The sequence below is a fragment of the Talpa occidentalis genome, unplaced genomic scaffold, assembly GCF_014898055.3.
Source record: "Talpa occidentalis isolate TD23 unplaced genomic scaffold, MPIMG_talOcc4v2.1 talOcc4.9, whole genome shotgun sequence".
Taxonomy (NCBI): domain Eukaryota; kingdom Metazoa; phylum Chordata; class Mammalia; order Eulipotyphla; family Talpidae; genus Talpa; species Talpa occidentalis.
In genome coordinates this window covers 21,050,525-21,070,326 of record NW_023605305.1, presented here as the reverse complement: position 1 = coordinate 21,070,326, position 19,802 = coordinate 21,050,525, and the positions used below count along the sequence as shown (strand labels likewise).

The following is a 19,802-nucleotide window of genomic DNA, read 5'->3' as shown; positions in this document are numbered from 1 at the left end:
CTCTGGTAGAAAACTCTGGTGTATGATTTGGGGCAAGCTATGTTTGCATTCTGTTTAGATCAGTCTTGACCATGTTTTGGGAAGACCAGCGTCCCAAAGCAGCTGAATAGAAATGAAAAACTGACAGGCCTTATTTAAAATACCCTGTGTGGCTTCTTTGAGGTAATATTGCTTTTCAGAGAAGGTAAGAAAGTGTGACCATGCATGTATTTAGCATCATTTTGGTTGAAACTTGCTGGTTTTCAAATTTGCTTAGATGGAGTTGCCATTCTCAGTTGTAGAAACAAAGTTCCTTCCTATCATGGCAAGATAAGCAACTGAGAGGCTTGACTGAGGAGCTCTCTCCCAGCCATCACCACCTGACAAGAATCATGTCATCTTCCTGGAGAGACTCAGAGAATATGCTCCATACCCCTGCCTGGCACATTAACATAACAACCTTCAGAGTAGTTTTTGTTGCCTGATGGGTGACGTGAGAGGATTTTGGGTCTTTGTTATTCTTTCTTCCCATTTTCTTTTCAGAAGACCATCTGGGGCCAGCCATCCTGCTTCTCAGAGTTATGAAATTAAAAGTGTGTGTATAGGAGGTTTCAGGCCTATCCTCTCACCATTATTTGCTTTCTTTTGAGACCCATGAGGCTTTGTTACCCTGATTGTTTTGGCATCAGTAGCATCCTTTTTGGCAGAGGCAGTCACTGCTTTAGCAGAGGAAACTCTAGCAAGGTTAAGAATTTCATGTAGATAGTTCTAACAAAAAAAGGAGACTAGAACAATAGCAGACCAAGAGTGAAAAACCAAGCAGGAAGAAGCACATGTGAGAATGGTAAAAATGTTTCACATAGTACCATTTTATTTTGCATTTTTTAATAGGTTAAAGTTAAATAATATATAAAGATATACAACAAAGGGGCCTCCCCTGGTGGCGCAGCGGTTGAGTGCTGGGCTTCGAAGCTGCCCGTAGCCTCTGCAGCACCGGTTTGATCCCCAGCTGGCAGGCATGGGTCCCACATGGTGCTCAGACCTCTCCTGCCGTGCCCACTGCTCCCCTCAGCAGTGTATTTCATCAGTCTGCCTGTTCTGCCCCGCACTGGCTCTGGTGAATTCTCTTATTCTCCAGCGCTTCTGACTGTACCCACTGCTTGTATAAATAAATAAATAAATCTTTAAAAAAAAAAAAAAAAAAGATATACCACAAAAACAACCCTACCATCCCTGTCTCAGTTTTCCTCCAGACAATCAATGGTTTTATTTCATGTAGCTTTTCAGAGGTACTTTATGTATATATAAGAAAATACATATATAGGGCCTCCCTGGTGGGCGCAGCGGTTGAGCGCTGGGTTGCGAAGCTTCCCGCAGCCTCTGCAGCGCTGGTTAGATCCCCGGCTGCTCCCCGGCCACTGGAGGAGGGTCCCGCATGGCGCGCAGACCTCTCCTGCCGCCCGCTGCTCCCCTCAGCAGTGTACTTGGGTCCTTCTGCCTGCTCTGCTCCCTGCTCTGGCTCTGGTGAATTCTCTCACCCTCCCACGCTCTGACTGTACCCAGTGCTTGTATAAATAAATAAATTAAAAAAAAAACTACAAACTTTAAAAAAAAAGAAAATACATATATAGTTTTCCCTCTTGTTTAATTTATATATGATGCTTGTTTCTATGGGTAGAGAATGTTTGTGACTCAACACATGAAATAACTTCTTTTTTTCTTTTAATGATTACATAGCCTTCCATTAAATGGAGATCCATTTTCATTGTATGAATATATACATGTTTTCAATCAGTCAATTGCTGATTAATCCTTTGCATAATCCTTTAGATTATTTTTAGTCTTTTGTTATTACAAACAGTATTACCATGTCTTGTAAGCATGGCATTAAACACACACAGGTATTTCTGTAGGCTATATTTCTAGAAGAGGAAACATAATTCTTGCCAAATTCTTCTTTATAGAGACTGTCCCAAGTTATGCTTCCACCATGACTTATGAGAGGGACTCTTTGCCCATACCTTTACTCATATAATGTGTCGTAAAACTTCAGTATTTACCAATCTGATATGTTTTTTTTAAATGGTGTCTTGGGGCCTCCCTGGTGGCACAAAGGGTTAAGACGCAGCACTATGAAGCTATCTGCAGCCACTCGGCCACATGCAGCAGACCTTTCCTGTCTTGCCTGCTGCTCCCCTCAGCAGTGTATTTTAGTAGATCTGCCTGTTCTGCTCCCCACTTTGTCTCTGGTGAATCCTTTCACACACACACAACAGCCCCCACCCCCAACCCCGCACCTCTGGCCTACACTCCAGCTCTTGTATGCATAAATAAATAAATCTTAATAAAAAAATAAAGACCAACCACAAATTTAAAAAAATAAAATGAAATGGTGTCTCAGTATTATTTTAATTTGTATTTCTTTTAAGTGAGGTAGAATTCTTTTTGTATTTAAGAATTTTTGATTTTCCTTTTTTTATATAGTAGCATTTTAACCAGAAGTTGCCTGTGTTGGAGTCCTTGGAAAACTATGCAGTGGAATATATATAGAGAGAGGCAGAATGACCCAATATTCCTAGGGAAGAAACACTCTGGAGAGATAGTCTGTAATTTCATGAAGTTTTCCTAGCCCCAAATCCCTGGGTGGTTGTCCTGGTTTGTGTAAACTGGATAAGTGCTGAGACCTAGCACTCTCATGTTGTAACTAATGTTTCTTTATGGTCAAGAAAGCACTGATGATGATAAAATCGTCCAGTACCATTGGGAAGAACTTAAGGGGCCTCTGAGAGAAGAGAAGATTTCTGGAGATACGGCCATATTAAAACTAAGTAAGCTCGTCCCTGGGAACTACACTTTCAGGTAAATTAGGATCCAGCTTTAACTTTACCGTGGGCCATTTTTTTCTCCCTTTTGGGTTTTACATAGTTATGAGTACCTCAGACAGATATCACACTGTGGAGTTGGTTGATAATATAGCCCAGGCTAAATTCTATAAAGTATAAAATTTCTGTACTAGAAATCCAAGGTGAAACCAGCTCACACTTGTTCAATTTGGTTCTCTGAGCCCTATGGTGATTGTGGTCACAACAGTGATAACTTTTTAGGGCAGAGCATAGTAGATCAGGGTGAGATTAGTTGATCCTTCTCCTCTGAGTCTTACCTGGCAGAACTCAAAATTTTTTTTAGGATATATGTCATTAAGTGAAAGGGCCTATATTTCTTTGCCCTTTTCTCAGGCAAAATCCAGAAGGAACCTGTACCCCTCTTGTCTTTTCCCTTTGGGAAATGATTCCTTAATTTATGATACCTCAGAATACTAAATTTGAGTAGTGATTTATTTCAATATGATTTGTAGGCTCTTTCTCTGTTAGGGCTTTATGGAGAATATGATTCAAAGGATGTCCTTTTGGGAAATAGTGCCAACTAGTCCACATTCTAGGATGAAATTAATAAGAATGTGAGGATTTCTCTAGAATAATCCTTTGCATAATTCCTATATGTTACAGAGTACCATATGTATACAATACTATCTTCATTATATCTGAGAGAAAAATAAGGCTTAGTTTATTTACTGACTTCTCTGAGGTCACACAGCTAGAACTCAAGAGCAGACAGAAATTTCTAACTCCCAAGTCAGGGCTCACTATTCTACTCCTTGACTTGACCCTTAAGTATTTTATTTTTGCTTCCTTGAATGCCATTCTCAAACTGTTAGAGTTCTGCCCATTCTTAAGGACCTGTTCAGTTTTCTGTGAAGTTCTCTGAGATCACTTTCAGAAAGAAGGGACTATGTCTCTCCTATTCCCTTTTGTATTCAGTGCCTCTATGTGGTATCTGCCATGGTGCCACAGCTTCTTCATGGGTGTTTGTCTTCCCCACTGGATCTCAGATTAATCAAGTTTTATATACTCTCTGAGACAAAATGAGTGTCCGAGTACAACTTCTAACATAAATAAATTTGCAAGTTCTTACTTAGCAGTTTTCCCTATTGATTCAAGACTTCATGTAAATGAAAGCTATCTGCCAGCACAACAAGATTAGAGAATTCTCATTGGTTTAAAATGGAAATGTGAGTTGGTTTTAACTTTCTAGTATAGGAATTTCAACATTAGAATTTAGATGAGCCAGGTGATCCTTTTAAAAATAATAGCTACTGAGCCTCCCTGGTGGTGCAAGGGGTTAAGCACAGCACTGTGAAGCTATCACAGCCCCTATAGCTTGATCCCCGGCCACCCAGGGAGCTACCTACAAGCAGCAGACCTCTCCTGTCTTTCCTGCTGCTCCCCTCAGCAGTGTATTTCAGTCAGTCTGCCTGTTCTATTCCCCACTCTGTCTCTGGTGAATACTTTCACCCCCCGGCACTTCTGGCCTGTACCCCAGCTCTTATATGCATAAATAAATAAATCTTAAAAAAAATAGCTGCTGTTTCTTAAACATTTATTATATGTTTAGTACTGTTTTGAACTCTTTGCAGTATCTCATTTAATCCTTACAATAGGTATTATAATTACTCTTATTTTATACACTAGGAAATTCGCACAGAGAGGTTTAGTAATTTGCTCAAGGTAACACAGGCAGCTTGATCCAGAGCCTGAGATTCTAACCACAATTGGGTAGATGGGGTAATGTAAACAGTTCTTCTTTTTGAAGCCTCAATCTATGAAATAATGGGGTTGGGTTTTAGTAAGGTCCAATCTGGTATGATTCCACTCACCTTTCCTCTCCTCTGTTATTATATGGCAATAGCTTTTCTCCCAGCCTGTGGACCAGGTGCTATTTTGTTCCATGATTCTTATATGCAAAGAATAAAACTTCTGTGGATTTTTGTTTTTCAAATGATTTGCACATGCCTGTGTGTCTGATGTTTTTGTGCCTTTTTCTAAAGATTCTTATACCAAGAATCCCCATAGATAAAAGGTGACATTGTTGAATAAGACCTCACAGATGTCTAGCTCTGTCTGTGGCTGGTAGTGAGATTTAAACAAACTACATTTTTTCTATGCTTTTCCTCTTTTTGTCAGCAAATGGAAGGAGCCCAAACCTTCTTGTTTGCTTATGCTCACATTTTGAGGTGGCAAGAGAAGCTTTGGGCTGTTCAGCTGGAAGGCATCATTTAGGTAAAAGCCTGCTCTTATAAATGAACATTTTTTTTTTTCTTCTTGCAAATTCTATTTCACACTGACACAAACTGTGGGACTGTTGCGTAGGAGAATTCATTTCCATCTCAGGCTCTTGTCTAACCAGAGCCAGCCCCCTCCCCCACCACTTGTCCATCCCAGAGGCTGTCTGCCCAGGATATCCATTCTTGTGATTATTTGTACACAGCTGAAACAGGATCATGGAGGAGAGCCGTTTTTGGCCAGATCTTGCTCTACTTGCTACTGTGCCTTTGAACCTCACAAGAATAGAGCCAGGGATTATCTCTCCCTAAGAGTTGTTTTTTTGGTTTTAGAGTCAGAGAACTGGCCTTGTATCTTGGCTCATGATGTAGCCCTGGACAGGATACTTAGCTTCTTTAAGCCTCCTGTAAGGTGAGATTAGTGATACCTACCTACTCTATGTGACTGTTGTTTGAGGGCCATATCAAACAATGCTTGTTAGGTTTCAGCATACAGATGTGTGCAGATGGGAGAGCAAATTGGTGCTGGGGACAGAGTGCCTGAATTCAGATCCTGGTTCCACTATGTTCAAGCTCTGTAACCTCAGGCATATTTTCTGCCTCTCTCTGCCTCAGCATGTTGTCTGCCTCTCTCTGCCTCAGCATGTTGTCTGCCTCTCTCTGCCTCAGTCTCATATATGTAAGGAGTGAAGTGAAGATAGCACTTTATAGCACTGTTGTGAGAACTAGGGGGAGATAAAGCATTTGAAACAGTGCCTGACACACGACAAACCCTCAGTCCATATTAGCTTCCAGTATTCCTCTGCCTTTATAAGGGGAATTGGTAAGATTTCCAGTTCTCTTGTGTTTATTCCTCTTTTCTTTAGCCTATCCCTGATTGCACTCCTTCCTCTGCCCCGACAGCCTGACTGTAGTAGACTCTGATGGCGCCACCAACTCTACCACTGCAAACCTGACAGTGAACAAGGCTGTGGATTACCCCCCTGTGGCCAATGCAGGCCCCAACCAAGTGATCACCCTGCCCCAAAACTCCATCACCCTCTTCGGGAACCAGAGCACTGATGATCATGGCATCTACAGCTATGAGTGGTCACTCAGCCCGAGCAGCAAAGGGAAAGTCGTGGAGATGCAGGTAGGAGGATATAGTTTCTGTCTTTTCTTATCCAGGGCCATTAGAGCTACTTGATCTGGTCACCTATCCCAGGCTCATTGTTTCTCCATTTTAGTTACCAAAGTCAGATTTGTGCATAGAATATTTGAGTTAAAAAAAGAAAACACAAACAAAGAAAAACTTTAAGGGACCTTTAATTAAAACACTAGCAAAAGTCTTTAAGTGTTTGGTATTATAGAAGGCTTTATGATCAAATGTAGCTGTTCCAGATGATTCCAGAGTCAAACTCTTCAAAAACTACACCTGTAATTTTACATCTGCAAAGGTGCAAATTTCAGTGGTTTCTAATACAATTGGAGTAAGTACTTGACTAGATCTTGAACATCTCTCTAGAGATGATTAGATGGGTCCTCAAGCATCTCACACAAGTAAATAAAGATAACTGGAGAACTGAGGCCTTGATTCAGCTATTCCAAGATCAGCTGCTTATTACCACATGCAAGTATTACCTCAATAATGCCAAATCATTCAGCTTTTCAAGAGAAGATAAAAATCTAGACCCGTATGTGAAATTTTATAGTTTTTCAAGACTCTACAGGCCAAAAAGATATCTGCAAGCTGGATTGAGCCCACAGGCTGCCAGTTTTTACCCACTGTTCCAGAGAAAGTTCCTGCATTGGAAGTCTGCCCTAAATTATTTATAAAGTTCCTTCTGACATTCAAAAGTCTCTGTTTCCACTTTGAAGCTTGACTTAAAGCTCACATTTCACCTGGTTCTAGTTTAATATTCTGTTAGGTTTCTCTGCTGTTGCAGAATCTGTACAAACCTGTAAGTGGACGGCTTGGCCTTGCATAGCATCTTAAGTCGCTGCCATGTGGTATTGAGGCAGTTTTGTTGGGATCACTGTGTGGCTTCAGTAAGAAGAATGCTGTTTTAAAAGTTGCATTATTTTATGTTCAAGGTCTTCTTTCTAATGTGGGTCATGGACGCTGATCTTAGTTATCTCTATATATTTTCTCGTATACCCCTCCCATATGAGAGCTCTGACCTTATTGGAAACTGTTGCTATATCAGAGAGGGCTATTCTCTTGAAGAGGGAAACCTTTGGTTTCAAGTCCCTCCATATCTAATTCAGCATTCACTAATTATGTTGAACTGGGAATAATATTACAATACCAGTTTAGGTTTAGAAAACTGGGTAAATCATTTCAACCAGAATAGGATTTATTGTACGATGTTGTGATTCTGGGAGTCTGCTTTTCCATTTGTCTATGTTTATATATTCAGGGTGTTAGAACACCAACCCTACAGCTCTCTGCAATGCAAGAAGGAGACTACACTTACCAGCTCACAGTGACTGATACAATAGGACAGCAGGCTACCGCTCAAGTGACTGTTATTGTGCAGCCTGGTAAGGCCCAATTATCTGGTGTATTATCTTATACTGGCTGACCCTTTGGACCTTGGAGGAGGAGAGGACTTGGGTTCTGAGGTACAAGTTCTGAGGTGCTTGGGTTCTGGGGAAGAGGTTGGAAGCACCAGTCTATGGCAACTTTTGTTGTCCTGGCAACTTTTGTAGTCCTCCCTCCTTGTCCTTTTATCATAGAGAAAGAATCTTCAGAGCCTCAGCTTGTGTCCTTGCCACTGGCCAGTCTCTGCCATGCCAAATCCTACTATGTCCTTTAAGGGCCTGTTTAAAGCCTGTTCCCATGAGAAACCCTGCCTTATTCAGCCCTTTCATTTGCACTTCTAGAGCACTGTATTTTAAATTCAGCATGGTATTACAAATTCTACTCTGTTCTTACATAATTGTTTTATATGTTTCAGGCTTATTTTCTTGGTTGTGACCTTCTGACTATACCCATATCTCCCACAGTATCTGACATTTCTATGGGCAGAGGCAGAGTTCTCATGGCTTTCAGAACATTTGTTCTATTTGATTACTCTCCTTTCCGGTCTAGACTGCTTTTGACTTCCAATTCTCTGTCTTGTAGAAAACAACAAGCCTCCTGAGGCAGATGCAGGTCCAGATAAAGAGCTGACCCTGCCGGTGGACAGCACAACCCTAGATGGCAGCAAGAGCTCAGATGATCAGAAAATTATCTCTTATCTCTGGGAAAAAACACAGTAAGTATTGACTTAAAACCTTCATTTGTACAAAGGCTCTAAACCTTTGAAGAACAAGGTTTTACTTACTTTTAAGAGTCTATTTGCTTTTATTGGCTTATCCAAGGCTGGTGCCTATGAAAGAAATGTTTACTTCAAACTTCCAACTCTAAGAAAATGATACAAAATAATATTTGTAAGAAATAAAGAATGCTTACCATCAGCCAGTCCCCAGGTAGTGCTTTATGGTCCTGGTGCTTTTATAGGTACAATCCATCTGCTAAAATGCATAGTTTAATTACACTTGAGAGGCAGGATAGAAGGGGTAATGGAGCATAAAAATATTTTTGCTCAAAATTAACTGGGTAAGGCTGGCAGGGGGGATGGGGCAGAGCAGCAATTAAGGAGATTGAAAATTCATCTACAAAATGAAAGCATTACTCTGTTATTGTTGCCTTGAAGATATCATTTACCGTTTATGTTAGCGAGAGGCCAAAGGCACTAACCAAAGTGGACTAATTAAACTGTAAGTTACCTAGTCAAACTATTGCTGGTTCTCACAGTTTATGTTTTGCTAATTTAAATCATAACAAATTGAACTCAGGACTTCACAGAAAGCAAAGAATTCCACAGAAGGGTTAAAAATATTCTTGTCCCCACAGGTAGCAGGCCTAGGACAGACTGGGTTTTTTATGTGTTTTTTGATCAGGGCTTAAGAGACTAGTAAGAAAGGATTATAATTTGACTATAGGAGCCACTTACTAATAATGATTGGTGACTTAGATTCTAGGATTATTTCCCTCAGCTCTTCTGTCTTTTGACGAACCTAATGTTTCCTCAGCCTAGTGTGTTTTCACTGTTTATCTTCAACTGTTTGTTGAAGATATAGCTGATAGACCTTTCAGTTGTCTTACTAGTGTTGTCAACAGAAATAATGCTTAGCATGGCTTCTTAGAGGAGAATGTTTCAAGAGGGCCTGCTAAGGTCAGCAGTTATGTTTAAACAGTAAAAACAAAGCAAAACCTGAAAGTGTGCAGATTTCTCCGCTTGTCCTATAGTTTAATGGAATGCTCTGGGATGTTTTGATCTTTGAGTAAGAAGGGCTCTTTGCTATGTGTTGCTTGGGCCAGATGTTGGCACAGAATTCACTACCTTGCTGCAGGCTGCTGGGTGAGACCACAGGGGAGAAAGAAGGATACAAGGTGTCCTGGGTCTTCTGTGGCACCTGTTCAGAAGCTGGAGGGAACTTTGCTTATAGAGCTGCTGAGAAGAGGTGGTTTTGCCCTGAGAGTCCCTCTGCAAACTTGGCCCATTTCCTTTCCTTGACTTTTCACCAAGAGGGATTTTGGCTTGTGATTAAGAAATACATTTTTCTTCTTTTTTGGCAAGAGCTGAACCGACTACTGAGCCAGAAATGCTTTTCAGAAATATCACTCTTAAATTATTTGGTTGATCAGAGATCTGCTCAGTGGTACTTTCTTCCTTTTACACATTAGAACAGTAAAGATTTTGAATGTTCTAGAAGCTTATATAAAGGATAAAGCTAGGTGTGCTTGAAAGCTAGTGAATGGAATTTTCTGATCAGCAGGTAGCCTATATTTTGGGGCCAACTGACACTCTGTGCAAATGGAGTATTTTTAAACATGCCCTCTCAAGGTCTGGGAAACAATAGTTCATGTCTTAGCTGAGGCAGTAATTGTCTTCTCCTGCTGAGTCAGGATTGCAGCAGACAGGTACAGCTCCGCCTTCTGGTTTCTCTCTTTGTCCAGGGGACCCGATGGGGTGCAACTCGAGAATGCTAACAGCAGTGTCGCCACTGTGACTGGGCTGCAAGTGGGGACCTACGTGTTCACCTTGACCGTCAAAGATGAGAGGAACCTGCAAAGCCAGAGCTCTGTGAATGTCATTGTCAAAGAAGGTACCTTCCTGCCTAGAGTTGGTACAGCATCCTCTTTGGGTCAGATAAATGAAGAGTCATCTCTTGTTTAGCTGCAAAAAGTGACTAGAGACAAGGGATGGGGGAGACGGTTGGGTGAGGGCAGCTATTACTGGCTTTTCTAAAACAACCTTTAATTGAGAGTGACTGTAGGTGAATTTTAACTTCATGGTTCCCTTCCCCACTTCCTCCTTTCCTTCCTTCTTAGTTTAACAAGGAAAAAATTAAAGTTTTTTTCTTTGCATTTTTATTTTGCCTCTGCTGCCAAGTCCTGGGTTTCTGTGGCTCTCCCTCTGGCTACAGTGACACCTGCTGCCAGACATGAGAATCATCATTCTGCACTTGGCTTCCTAGGCTTGTCCTATGAGCCTGCAAACTAAGGCCAGCTTGAGGCAGGAGTTGTTTGGCCTTGCTCTGGTTTGCAGCCATGGTGATCAGTGATGGTCTTGAGGGAGGGCTATAAGCTAGTAGTAGGGAAAAACCCTCAGATAATGCAGATGACCTCCACAGAGCTCAGGAATCACTGAGCACACACTGAGTAAACAAAGCTATAAGTGGGAGCCCAGGATAAAAGCACAATTGAAAAATAGTACTATTTAAGTGCTTGCTTCAGCAGCATATATACTAAAATTGGAACTATACAGAGAAATTAGCATGGCCCCTGCGCAAGGATAACACTCAAATTTGTGAAGTGTTCCATATTTTTAAAACATTACATAACATACATCTCAGTAACATCTTTAAAGACACTTCCCCTAAAGCAAAGAAAGTGAAGGAAAAGATGAACAGCTGGTACTACAGCAAATTAGAAAGTTTCTGTACAGCAAAAGAGACATTGACCAAAATAGAGAGACAACTTACTGATTGGGAATTGCACACAATACTACTGATAAAGGACTGGTCACAAAGATATACAAAGCACTGATGAGACTCAACAAGAACAGTAAACAATCCTATAAAAAAAAATGGGCAGAAGAGCTAAAAAGATACTTCTCCAAAGAGGAAATACAAATGGCCAACAGGTATATGAAAAAAATGTTCAGTATCTTTTGTAATCAGGGAAATGCAAATCAAAACCACAATGAGATACCGATACCACCTTAACCAGCAAAAATGACACATTTAAAAAAAAAAAGAAAAAAAATGTTGCCAAGGATGTGGAGAAAAAGGAACTCTCCCTCACTGCTAGTGGGAGTACAAACTGGTCCAACCACTGTGGAAAGCTGTGTGGAGGCTCCTTAAACTACTAAAAGTGGAGCTTCCATATGACCCAGCAATTCCACTCCTAGGGATCTACCCAAGGGACACAAAAGGATACCTGCACCCCAGTGTTCATTGCAGCACTATTTACAATAGGTAAGATATATAAACAACTCAAATACCCAAAAATTAATGACTGGAGCAAGAAGATGTGGTATACACAATGGAATACTATTCAGCAATCAAAAAAGATGTGCTCATGCCATTTGCAGCAACATGGATGGAGCTGGAAGGGGTTGTGGTCAGTGAAACTAGCCAGAAGGAAAAAGAAAAATATCGGATAGTTTCACTTATAGGAGGAATATAAGGGAACCAAATAAGGGATCAGGAAAAAAAATGATAATAAATTAAAAAAAATTAACAGGCAGCTATCAATCAGAGATACTCTTCAAGGGAGGGGGTGGGAGAGGATCAAAACAGGGGAGGGAAAAAAAAAACAGGGGAGGGAATGTGTTCTTATATAAGGGACTATGGTGATGGAGCACGGATGAATTGGTGGTGGGAATTTTACAGGGACTACACCTGAGAGGAGAAAGCATATATTGTACAAAAAGGAAGAATGATGTAAAATATATATAAAATTAAATTAAATTTAAAAAAGAAAAATAGTACTATGTAAAAATCTATTAAAGTACTAAGGAAAGAATCAAAAAAGATATTCGGAGAATAAAGCCATGTTTTAAAGAGCATTTGTGATGTCAGCTGGATGAACCTACACTCTGACACATTTAGTTCACTTTAGGCCTTTGTTTCCAGGCATCATATACTTCCAAGGCAGAGAAATGGATTCTTTCAGGGAGGCTACTTTGAGAATATGGGAGGAAACTGCACCTGCCTCTTCTGTTGTAAGCTGTGTCTGGAGAACGTGACTCTGGATAGTACTGGAGCCTCAGGACCTGCACACTAGTGGCGTTAAACCTATACTGTTAGCTGCCAGCACGGATAGGCACTTAAAATAGGTCTCCATTTAAGATGCTCTCAGTGTTTAATTTTCCTGTATGCATCATGAATACGCATTCCTTCTTTTGCAGAATATTACATTATTTCAATACTTTCTCTTTGGTTAGAAATGAACAAACCACCTATAGCCAGGATAACTGGGAATGTGGTGATTACCTTGCCCACGGACACAGCAGAGCTCGACGGCTCCAAGTCCTCTGATGACAAGGGAATAGTCAGCTATCTCTGGACTCGAGATGAGGGGAGCCCAGCAGCAGGGGTAAGTGTAGAAGGTCAAGGTGGTGAAATAGGGAGAGGAGTCTGAGCCAAACATTCCAGTATCCATTTTAATTGGTCCCTTGTATCAAATCCAGATCATTCTCTGCGTTCCAGGAAGGTTAAATGGTAGACTTAGGGTCACTCTGTTATCTAGTGTGGCACAGAATGTGCTTCTCTCCCTTGGCCCTGGTGGCTGTGGGCAGTGCCATTACACAGCCGGAACTGCCCAGACACAAAGCAGTCCAGCCAAGAGGGGGCCTTAAATTATGACAAAAGCAGCAATTAATTTCACAAAAGGAGGGAGGTTTTTTTCCTGCAACCTAGTCATGTTGTTCAACCCCACAGGAGGTGTTAAATCACACTGACCGCCACCCTATCCTGTTCCTTTCCAACCTGGTCGAGGGAACCTACACATTTCACCTGAAAGTGACTGATGCAAAGGGCGAGAGCGACGTAGACCGAACCACTGTGGAGGTGAAGCCTGGTGAGTTCATGGAAAGATGAGCCTGAATGGAATCACTGGGTCAGCTGAGCAGGGCCTTGCACCTGAGACCCGCTCCCCCTAGTATGGACAGAGCCAGCTGGCACGTCCAGCTTTTAAAAATATCATAGAAACCCCAAGCTGAAAACCCCTGTCCATTCCATCAGTACCTCTCCTACCCATGCAGGAATATAGACCTCCCTCGACTCTTGTCAGAGAAACAGAAACTCAGAGAGGGCAGGGCTTACTCAGCGTCACACAGGGGTTGTGTCAGAGCCAGGCCTTTGTGCACCTAGGCCAGCACTTTCTTCTCTACACGTGACTGATGAGTGAGGAATTGGGTGCTTTGGGAATCTGAGCACAGGAATAACTTGAGTCATGATGTCTCATCAGCACCCAGATGCAGAAAACAATTTATTTTTATAAGTTGAGCCTCAGGCTTTATCTGACAGCCCAGGAAGGTAAAGTAACTGGTGTCCTTTACATTTTTAAGATTTGCAGAAATAAGATTTTCTTCTTAAATAGAATCAAGTTTTTATTTTGAGGCTAATTTGGCATTAGGGAAGAAATGAATGTGGGGGTAGGGTAGAAGTTTGTAAAATTATGGGCATCTGATTAGAAGGTATTAATTTTAACCTGCTTTTTATTATCTAGGCCAAGCTAATGTATGGATGATTAAAATGGGAAAGGGATTTTGGCAGGTCCTTCACACACTGTCCTTTCTCACTGAAGGACAGCAGCTAAGGCACTATAAAGTCTCTTCTGTGTCTAGAGCCAGAACATAGTCTACTATTTATGTAAATTATACATTAGAACAGGCAAATAGTGCATCCAAGCATATGAATAAGTTATTCTGTATAATCACTTTTAATACCCAAATGTAGAACAGTCTCTGAGACATATTCCAAAGTAAACCACACTCACACTTCTAGAGTTGTAAAAAGATTGTACAGCTGTGATGTTGCTCTAATGAAATCCTTGTTTCTTGGTTGCCTGGATTTCCTTTGTGTTTACTGTTTTCAAATCTGTGGAGCAGATTCATTCCTATTTTTGGTAAGATTGTTGAGCTAGACATTTTCCCTTGTGTTGTGGATGGGGGGAGATGACTAGAGAGCCCCCAGATGGCCTGAAAAGTTAAAGAAAGACAGTTTGGATCAGGGACTTTTAAAACAAACCCTGAAGTGTTTCTCTCTTCTCCACTCCCTTCACTAAACTCCATTGCCTCCCTGCTTCAACCTGGGAGCATGTGCCTGGTAATTGTCAGGTTGGTATGGAGACCATAAATGTTTCTGAATCTCTATAAGCCAGCCCCAGATTACTTTAGTAGGAATTCACTATTCCCCTTTCTGTGTGAAGGAGGTCAGTTGCATTTCTGAATGCTCTCACTACTTCTCTCTTGTACCAAAGCAGATGCATAGGGGCAGGTCTTTTAACTCTGCTATTCTAAAGCCATGACTGATCCACATGCTTTCCAGATCCCAGGAAAAACAACCTGGTGGAGATCATCTTGGATGTCAACGTCAGTCAGCTAACTGAGAGGCTGAAGGGGATGTTCATCCGCCAGATTGGGGTCCTCCTGGGGGTGCTGGATTCCGACATCATTGTGCAAAAGATTCAGCCGTACACGGAGCAGAGGTAGCTGGGCACTTAACGGGGGGAAAGAAAGAAAGACCAGGGGCCCCTGGGGCTTCTTTATTGAGCTGAAAAATAGTGTGTATAGACAGAGAAGGGTGGGTTCTCTGACCAGGAACCACTCATGGTATGTACTTCTTTAATGAACTTTTACTCTTCTGGTGTAGGTGAAAGGCTCTATTCTAGATATGACAGCCAGGGTGCAAGGTCAGGGGAAGCCCGTCATTTTAAAGGCTAGGGAGATAATCTGGTATACGTGTAACATCAGTACAGAGTGAATTTGACAGAAAATGTGGTATCTTAGAAACACAGAAGCAAGGGTGATTAATTCTTTCAGGAGGGCTGGGCTAGGGGGTAATCCAAAGATTTTCTGGAAGAAGTAAAATTTGCATTGTTCAAGCATAGGAGGAGTAGGAGGAAATTCAGAATAGGGAAACAGAATGAGCAAAGGTCCTGTGTTACAAAGGAACAGTGTTTCCTCGGGGAAGCATCACTTGGTTCAGAGTTTACTGGACCTGAGGACATGGTCAAAGATAAGACTGACTGAGTAGGCTGAGACCGGGCATATACGCAAGCCAACAAGTTTAGCTTTAATAGGGTGAGCAAGAGTACCAAAGTTAGCTTATTTTATGTGTGTGAAGTTTTTGTTTTATTTTTTAAGCCAGGAAATAAGTTTTCTTTTTATTTAAATTTTAGGTGGGATCAGTAGTGTAGAGGCAAGGCTAAAATACAGAGACAGTTGCCTGGGTGACCAGTCGGGAGGCTTGTGGACTAGTCTAGTAAAAAGGTAAATTTGAATTGAGATAGTGGTGATGGAAATAGCAGAACGAGAATTTGAAAGAAATTCAGTGATAAGTCAGTAGGATTCGGGGACTCTTTGGGAATAAAGGTGAATGGGGCATCACATAAGACTGGTTTGGTTGATGGAGATAGACAGATGGAGAATGCTGGTAACTGAGATTAGGGACACAGAAGGAACCAGTTTCATAGAAAAGATAATGAGTTTACTTTTGACTATTGAATTTGGATGTCTTATGGGTTACACGGGGAGATGTTCCATCATATGGTAGCACGTATAGGTGGTGGAGAGAAAGGCCAGAGAGAGGGAGTCACCAAATCCAGGCAGGAGTCAATGCCATGAGGATGAATGAGTCACACTGGGGAACATCTAGAGGGTTGAGGACAGAACACTGGAGAACACTAATATTTGAAAAGAAGGCAAAGAAACAGGAGCCAGCAAAGGAAACCAAGAAACCGCAGTCAGAGAAGTGGGAGAAAAACTCAGTGGGAGAGGTTTGCTAGAGTGCGGGGAAGAACTAGCAGTTGGGGCTGCACAGGATTCAGATGCTACAAGGGTGGAGGTGTGATAAGGATGCAGGCCAGGCCTTTGGGTTTGTGATTAGTATGCCATCAAAACCGTAGTGAGCATTTTACTAAGATGTTGGAGGTAGAGGGCAGATTCATTTCATGGTTTAGATACAGAGATGGTAAATATAACAACTCTTTGAAGCAGTGGGTACTGAAATTAATATGGGAAATAAGATTGAAAGGACACCTTTTAAAGATGGAGAGTCCTTGGAGTTCTCTTTTGTTTTTGGTTTTTTAGGGGGAGGGCCATGCTGGGGCATATTTGAACATTTTTACAGACTGAAGATGGAACAGAAGAAAAGTAGATGAAAACCAGGGAGGTGGGCTGTAAGTGGAGCTGGGTCTGGGGGACTGACTGTGGCTGAACAAGGGCATCTCTTTCTCTGGAAGATATGAGGAGAGAAGGGAATGTACCGTGGGTGAATTTAGAGGTTGAGAGAATGAAATTTAAGCATGTTGATACCTGTGTCCTATGTTTTTGTCTCTGAAACTGAAGGCAAGGTCATCTGCTTTAAGGAAGTGGATGAGGTGGGCAGTCTGAGGAAGTGGTAAAGCCTGGGAATAGCAGCTCCAGGCAAGCTGGCTTTGAGCAATATTGGGGTCTCAGCCAAATTGAGATATGAGGTGAGACCCATGACCCAGCTCTAGCTACATGACCTGGGGCTTTTATGGACATACCATTACCCGAACCTCACTCTCAGAGATTACAGGTTAGTTGGTCTGGGGTGAGGTCTAAGTGCTCCCCGGTGATTCTAATATGTAGTCAGGGTATACTGGGTCAGAGACAGCATGATGATTAGCATGTGTTAAAGCTCTCTGCTCAGCAGCCTGGGGGATAAGATAAGGGAAAGTGGCTGCTTGGATGATCCAAGCGGGTGAGAAGTGACTGGGGAGAGCAGTGTAGAGACTAGTGGGAGACATCAGAACGTTCTGTAATGGTTTGTGTGTAGACTCGGTCTTACTGCATCTCAGGCATGAAAAAGACTGATGACTGCAGCTTTCTGGCTCAGCCTGGATTGATTTGAGGACTTCAGGAAGAGGGTGTGAAGGAAGGGAGACAGCATGTTATGGAGGAAAAGAGCACAGTCCTCGGACCAGACAGAACTGGTTTCTGAACCCTGCTCTGTTGGTGTTAATTCTGCCATCGTTGCTCTGGGCAAGTTACACACCTCTCTGAGCCCGTTTTATCACTTACAAAGTCACTTGTGAAAATGGTTATATTATAGGGCTGTTATTGAAGGTTAAATAAGAAAATGTTTGTGTAGTCCCTGTGACATATTGAGTACTTATTCGTAGTTATTATTATAAGTTTATTTTTGAGGTATTTGGGTCTCAGTTGCCATGGAAGATCTGGGGTAGGGATTCTAGCAAGCATTTGCTGATACAGATTTGGTCACTCAGAAGAGATGTGGGTATAGATGATAAATATTTGAAGTTATTGGTATATAGACAGAAATGGAAACTGTAAGCATTGATTATGTAATTGGGAGAAAATAATGGGCCACAAATCTTTTATGGTAAAGGTTTGTTTCTTGATTCTGGAATTTATAATGCCCCATTGTTAGCCTCACTAACTTTTAGAAAGTCTTTCATGATGGTGCTTCCCAAACTTTTTATCATGCCTTACAGAAAATAATGCTGTTTATATGGCACTTTAGGATACCAGGTCCCACCCAGCTGACCTATGTGGAAAGGAGATCAGTTTCTTACCTATGCCCCAGTGTGACCCACTGACTGAGCAGCTTTGGTTTATAAAACCAAATGGAGCTCAAGAAGCAGACTACCAAAAATGGAGGCGAGGCTTAGAGAACAGATTGTGTGCCACCCAGATGGGAGTTCAATCGTGGCCTGCCTTGGACAGAAATTTACAGTCAGGAAGCAAAACGGATCCTGGGCATGGAGTAACATAGTCTGGTTCCAGCCACACTGTTGACAGGGACTTTCTCATTGCTGTCATGGTAATGATCATCTTGGCTATGTTTTTGCCTGTGAATTATGCTCTGATGCTGTCTAACAATTTATATTTTATAAAGCACTGTGGTTTGTCTTACAAGTGACCCAAGCACCACAAACCCCATAGCCCTATTGAAAGGCTGACAGCATTCTCCTTACCTCCAGTTACCTATTTGGGATGGGTCCTTTGTTAAGAACTAGGGCAGCTTAGGGCATTTCTACAAGCATAGGCTTTGGAGTCGGATATAACAGATTTGCGATCTGGCTCTGCCATAATTAACTGTGTGACCTTGGGCAAGTTATTTTACTTAACCCCTCTGAGCCCCAGTGTTGTCCTCTATAAAGTGGAAATGATACTGACAATACCTTTCTCACTGACTTGATGTGAGAGAAAGCACATAAAACGTAGCACAGTGTCTAGCACAAACAGAAGGTACTCAGCAGATGACAGCTACCCCTGTTGTTGACAGCTTCTGCTCATTCATACTGTTGCATGTCTCTGCAGCACCAAGATGGTATTTTTTGTTCAAAACGATCCTCCCCGCCAGATCTTCAAAGGTCATGAGGTGGCAGCGATGCTCAAGAATGAACTGCGGAAGCAAAAGGCAGACTTTCTGATATTCAGAGCCCTGGAAATCAATACTGTCAGTGAGTAATTTTGGAAAGTTGGGAATCAGCCTACCCAGTGCCTGCAGCTCTCCCATAGTCCTGGTTGTCCAGGGCTTCATCTCCTTTCTCAGGGAAGATGGAGATAATCACTTTTCCCCACTACTGTTATCACAAGAGTCTCAACCCATTAGAGTTCTTAGCCTAGTGTTCACAGACCCCTAAGATGGTGTCAGAGAGGCTGAGTGTGAGGGGGAAAAAACTGCATCTTTAAGCAACCTCTAACTGAAATTAATTTTTCCCCTCAATTATGAAGGTAGGAAACAAACTATAGTAATTTTAACAGAACCTGTACTTTAAAGGCAATAGTTTCTTACATTACATGATGAGGTATCACTTATCACTACTACAAAATTGTGTTATTAGACTCAAATCTATATCCTATAAGAGACATTTAAAATTTTATAATCTCTATATATTTTTTGATTTATTTATTTATGCATACAAGAACTGGGGTACAGGCCAGAGGTTTGGGGGTGAGAGGATTCACCAGAGACGGAGTGGAGAGTAGAACAGGCGGATGTACTGAAATACACTGCTGAGGGGAGCTGCAGGTGAGTCAGGAAAGGTCTGCTGTGCCATGTGGGTAGCTCCCCAGTTGGGGATCAAACTCTTGCTGCAGTGGCTGCTAATAGCTTCATAGGTTGCTTCTTAACCCCTTGTGCCACCAGGGAGGCCCGTTTTTGTTTTTCTTTTAAAGATTTTATTTTATTTATACAAGAACTGGGGTACAGGCCAGAGGCAAGGGAGGGTGAGAGAATTCACTAGAGACAGAGCAGGGAGCAGAACAGGCAGACTGCTGAGGGAAGCAGCGGGCGAGACAGGAAGGGTCTGCCGCACCATGTGGGTATCTCTCTGGCTGGCTGGGAATCGAACCCGCACTGCAGAGGCTGCGGATAGCTTCACAGAGCTGTGCTTAACCCACTGTGCCACTGGGGAGGCCCTAAAAATTTGTATTTGCTTAAAGTTTTT

At 41.9% G+C, this 19,802-nt stretch overlaps 1 protein-coding gene, 1 long non-coding RNA gene and 1 other non-coding gene across 7 annotated transcripts in view; 2 read left to right on the top strand and 1 right to left on the bottom strand.

The window, feature by feature from the left end:
• Positions 1 to 19,802, top strand: part of KIAA0319L (KIAA0319 like) — a 101,945-nt gene that overhangs the window by 64,910 nt on the left and 17,233 nt on the right. For all 5 annotated transcript variants that reach the window (XM_037500611.2, XM_037500612.2, XM_037500609.2 and 2 more), the window contains exons 9-17: positions 2,706 to 2,838; positions 6,002 to 6,230; positions 7,498 to 7,621; positions 8,205 to 8,337; positions 10,086 to 10,234; positions 12,580 to 12,731; positions 13,076 to 13,214; positions 14,687 to 14,846; positions 18,670 to 18,812. In XM_037500611.2, coding sequence (XP_037356508.1) covers positions 2,706 to 2,838; positions 6,002 to 6,230; positions 7,498 to 7,621; positions 8,205 to 8,337; positions 10,086 to 10,234; positions 12,580 to 12,731; positions 13,076 to 13,214; positions 14,687 to 14,846; positions 18,670 to 18,812 — 1,362 coding nt within the window. The remainder of the gene's footprint in view (positions 1 to 2,705; positions 2,839 to 6,001; positions 6,231 to 7,497; positions 7,622 to 8,204; positions 8,338 to 10,085; positions 10,235 to 12,579; positions 12,732 to 13,075; positions 13,215 to 14,686; positions 14,847 to 18,669; positions 18,813 to 19,802) is intronic.
• On the bottom strand, positions 8,400 to 18,783 carry LOC119236673 (uncharacterized). Its single transcript, XR_005123137.1, has 4 exons — positions 18,531 to 18,783; positions 14,136 to 14,337; positions 8,535 to 8,596; positions 8,400 to 8,451 (listed from the first exon to the last, which is right to left on the bottom strand). It is a non-coding gene; the product is annotated as an uncharacterized LOC119236673 (long non-coding RNA).
• LOC119237411 (U6 spliceosomal RNA) lies at positions 10,853 to 10,958 on the top strand. Its single transcript, XR_005123336.1, has one exon. It is a non-coding gene; the product is annotated as a U6 spliceosomal RNA (small nuclear RNA).